This window comes from Vicia villosa, linkage group LG7 (genome assembly GCF_029867415.1).
Source record: "Vicia villosa cultivar HV-30 ecotype Madison, WI linkage group LG7, Vvil1.0, whole genome shotgun sequence".
Lineage (NCBI taxonomy): Eukaryota > Viridiplantae > Streptophyta > Magnoliopsida > Fabales > Fabaceae > Vicia > Vicia villosa.
In genome coordinates this window covers 98370074-98374912 of record NC_081186.1, presented here as the reverse complement: position 1 = coordinate 98374912, position 4839 = coordinate 98370074, and the positions used below count along the sequence as shown (strand labels likewise).

Below are 4839 nucleotides of genomic sequence, written 5' to 3'. Positions count from 1 at the left end.
GAACATTTATATACTATTCAAACACATGTAAATATAGAAAACAATGGAGAGTTATATACAGATATAGAATATAAACACTAGAAAAAGACCAGAGGTAAGTAATTGTGATCTATATAGAATTAAAAATTATCATGTTGTTTAATTCCCACATGGAAAACAAAACACTAGCAATTATGTACCTTGTGCTACCCATGCCTCTTTTTATTAATTAATATTCTTTCTTTTTTTTCCTTTTTTTCTTTTGTACTTTTTATCTTTTCTTTTTCTTTTCTCTTTACATAAATTTTATTTTTAATTGAATAATTGAACTCAAATAGTTATTGAATGTTAATTAAAAATAAATCATAACTATTAAAAAATCACACAATTGTGAAAGTCAGAATTTAAATTCTGGTGTTGACGTTTAATCTAATAAAATCGATTTTTTTGTCAGTTAAATTAATATTTATAGACCGATTAAAATTACTTTTAATCAGACTTTATTTACCTCCTGATATAATTCTCTGTCTGGCTCGCGGATGTAAATACAAAATAAATAAATAAATAAATATAAATTTCATTTCTTTTTGAGAGAAACTACTTGCCTAAGCCTATTTATTTTTAAGCACTCATCACTCATTGTGTACTCCTAAGTCCTAATCAAACTCTTTCTCTCTCCCTCTCTCTCTTTACAATGGAAAAACATCTCAATATAGAAAGTGATGATGCTGATGACAACTTTGCAACAACATCATCATCACCAACTTCAAATAAGAGGAAGAGAATTGAAAGTGATGATAATAACAACATCAAACATCCAAGTTATAGAGGAGTAAGGAAGAGAAATTGGGGAAAATATGTGTGTGAGATTCGTGAGCCAAAGAAAAAATCAAGAATATGGCTTGGAACATACCCTACAGCTGAAATGGCAGCTAGAGCACATGATGTAGCTGCTTTAGCTATAAAGGGTCATTCAGCTTATCTTAATTTTCCTCAATTGGCAAAAGCACTTCCAAGGCCAATAAGCACTTCTCCAAAAGATATTCAAGAAGCTGCTGCAAAAGCAGCTAATAACACTTCATTTGATGAAGCTCAAGTTGAAGCAAGACATGAAGAAGAACACGCCTCGCCGTCTTCGATTCTTGAATCTTCAAGTTCGACATTTACCAACGATGAAGATGATGATGCTGCATTGTTTGATTTGCCGGATCTTTTTCCTGATGATGGAAACAATGGACTTTGTTCCTATTCTTTGAGAAATTCTACTTCGTATCTGTGTGCTGTTGAATCAACTGCACACAGATGTAATGTAGAATTTCTTGAAGATCCGTCTTTTTGGGAGAAATATTTGTAGTTGTTTTTTCTTAGTAAAAATAAAATGTAAAATTTAGAGGTTATGTTGTTTTTTAGTCACAGCTTTTGCATATTTTGCAGAATTTACACCAGAATACATTTTTGTATGTAATTAAGTGTTTTCTATTGAAATTTGGTGAATAATTATGTAAGGTGAGAAAAGAGTCTCTAATCTTTAGTGAATTAATAGTTAAGTTAAAAATAAGGTTATTTTTCTAGATTATAGAGAATTACAGCACATAGATTTGGAAGGTAAACAGTCATTTTCTATTTGATTTTGTTTCCAAAAATGCAATATCATTGTCATTGTGAAGGAGTTGACTTTAGCACCATTGTTAAAAGTTGATTATATAGAATAATTATTGGTCTCTTTTCTACTTTTGAGTAACAATTGTCCTCTTATACCTAGTTGAGGTGTGAGAAGTGAAGAAAACGGATAAAATAAGAGGATAAAGTAAGAATGTGGTAGGTAATGGGATATAGGAAATGAGGAAAAATACAAATAGGCCAACCATTTTTTCTTGATGTGGCATAGGCCAACCAATTTATAATTATAAGGATGTGGTTAGTTAATGATTTGGAGTAGAGCTAAAGATGTCAAACTGAGTTGCTTGGATGCACTCGACTCGAGGATAATGTTGCTACTTTGCAAGAGATGATGTTCTTATAAGAACTTCAATACTCAAGTTAGTGAGAGTTTTAGAAGTGTCTAAGAAATTTTAAAATTTTGAAAATGAGAAGTGAAATTGCTCATACACTAACTTTCCATACTTTTCTAAATAGTGACATTATCCTTTTTCTCTTTACTTTGTATTATTTATCCTAAGCTTCTTTATTTATTTTTTAACAACAAGAGTTCCTTTGTCAAAAGAAAATACCCCATTCTAACAATGTCTTTATATGATTCCCTAAATCAATCAAGAATCATTTCACCTTGAGTCCTTCCAATTCACTTGTTATAAATGGTGTCATGTTCTTGGATTATGTTTGTGCCTTGCGGAGACCCACAATATGCTAATTGCTAAGAGTTGGTTCTCCATCAAAGTGAGGTCAAGTAACTTAGGACCTTCTCCAATCCAATGACTATCTTTCTTATTAGCTCATATGGAGATGCACAAAGACCAATATTAGAAGACGGAAGGGAGGGGGGATATTTAACATGATCAAAATATCCTCTAAATACATGAGTTTTTACATATAATATTTTGTCGAGCTCCTTTTCCAATGGACCATGAGAGTGAATAATTGTATTTTCCATGAGGTGTCATTACGCCAACCCTTCTTGATGTGACATCAATTCTTGGTTAACTAATTCTACGAATTGAGGAAACATCATTCCATGATACTACCATTCTCCAAATATGCATCTCTTTTTAAAAAATTACCTCAGAGTACTCTAAGTTTTTGGTCTCCAACACCAACAACAGAAACACTGTTGCTAATGTTAAGCACCACATTTTACTACTATACTATTTCAAAAAATTCTCTGTGTGTAATGAGTCTTGAACTGTAGTAAAGAAGATGCAACTATATTTAGCCCTCTTAGTTTATGAAAGAAATCTAGGGCTTCCTTCTTTCCCTCCTCGCTTTATTGTTTGTTCTTAAACATCTTGGAACGATTCAACAAGGGAAAAGACACTAAGACTGTGAGTTGTATCATCTAATCTCTCTAGTTATGGTCTCACTTTTATTTCCTTAAAATTTTGAAGAATAATTTTAACCCTAAATCCATCCCTAGAGCATGTTTGACACCTCTAAGTAACAATTGCATTCTCATGTTGATTTGCAAGAAAACATCACCAACAATAATTACCTTATATACACCATCATTACCCATCTTCAACACTCCAAAATCACCAGAAGTGTAAGAAGTGAAGAAATCCTTCTTTTGTGTAACATGTAATGTAGCACCACTGTAAACTATTCACATGCTCTCATCTAATACGAGATTAAGAGACTCATGATCACGTAGAATAACAAGATCATTACTAGTAGCAATAGTAACACGATTATCATCATGATCTTCACGATCTCTTTGTTTAGACTTACCCTTCTTGCTTTTGTTATCCCTTTTCCAATGATAACAATATTTTTGTATGTGTCCTGTTTTATGACAATAATGACACTCCAGATTCTTGTATCGTGGCTCAGACTTACTTTTACTATTCTCTCTACCACCTTTCGGTTCTTTTTTATGACCTCCCCCTATTTTCAGTGACAAGTACCTCTGATTGAGATTAAGAACATTGTGTCTTCCTTCTCATATCCTCATTAAGAATATCACCCTAAGCCGTTTCTAAAGAAACAACACCTCTAGGAGTAGAACTTGTGATATAAACCCGAAACCTCTCCCAAAACTCTAGGAAAGATAGCAATAAAAATAGTCCCAAAAGTTCATCATCAACTTTAATACTAATTCCTGACATCTGATCAAGGAGCCCTTGAAATTCACTCAAGTGATCTGAAATAGAAGTCCCCTCCTTATACTTCAAACTTATGAAGCTATTCAAGAAGAACAATTTATTATTCTTTGATTTAGAGGCATACAGGGACTATATCTTCTCCCACAGTTTTTTTTGCATGTGTCTCATTAGCAATATGATCATAAACATTATCTTCTACATATTGTCGAATAAAACCACATACATGTTGATGTTCAAACTCTCATTCTTCATCACACACAGAATCCAGTTGTGCAGAACTAAAAAGCGGTAAATGCAATTTCTTAACAAATAGTAAGTCTTTCATATTTCCCTTCAATAAATGGTAATTAGAACTATTCAACAATACCATCTTCATCTTTGTATTTGACTCCATCATTTAAACAAGTAAAATAGCCCTTAACCAAGAGCTTTGATACCACTCTAATGGAAAATTTTAAAACACAACAACAAACCAATACGTAGCGGATATAAAATTCTCCACACTTGTAGGAACCTTGAGGATCAACAACAAATATAAGACGACAAATCAAACAAATAAACGCTCAAAAGAACACCGGTATTTTTAACGTGAAAAACTCCTCAATATGAGAGTAAAAACCGCGAGTCTTCCATACCAAAGAAATAGCTCAACTATAAGCAATTAAGGATACAAGAGAGTCATAAAGTGATTCACAAACAAGTGCTAATAACTGCAAATAAAAAAGTAAAACTAACAAATAAGAATAAAAAAGTTGAAAAATAACCCAAATTTGTAGCTTCAATGCGAGACACATATCTCTCAGCTTATATTTTGTTTTCAAATTCTGAACGGTCAAAAGTTAGATACATGAGTTGCGAACATGCCGACAAAATTTCAGCTCGATCTGACGGTGAAAGAACTGGGGATCGTTGATTTAGTGAGATTGATGCAAAAAAATGGGAATGAGAATCACTCCTCTTTTCTCTCTTTTGAATTCTTATTTTCTCTTTATCTCTCTTAACCCTAAATCTACACTTTCCACTTAAATAAGTGAGACAAATGAACTATTTATATTTGAACTTTTCACCACATAGAAAAGGAACT

At 32.4% G+C, this 4839-nt stretch overlaps 1 protein-coding gene across 1 annotated transcript; it reads left to right on the top strand.

Moving 5' to 3' along the window:
* The first annotated feature begins 618 nt into the window (after positions 1–618).
* Positions 619–1985, top strand: LOC131617959 (ethylene-responsive transcription factor ERF038-like). Its single transcript, XM_058889229.1, has one exon. The coding sequence runs from the start codon at positions 674–676 to the stop codon at positions 1331–1333; it is 660 nt and encodes a 219-aa protein (XP_058745212.1). The 5' UTR covers positions 619–673; the 3' UTR covers positions 1334–1985.
* The last annotated feature ends 2854 nt before the right edge of the window (positions 1986–4839 follow it).

Bases quoted from the DNA above. Each gene is read 5' to 3' on its own strand.
- LOC131617959 (XM_058889229.1), top strand. From the start codon at position 674: ATGGAAAAACATCTCAATATAGAAAGTGATGATGCTGATGACAACTTT.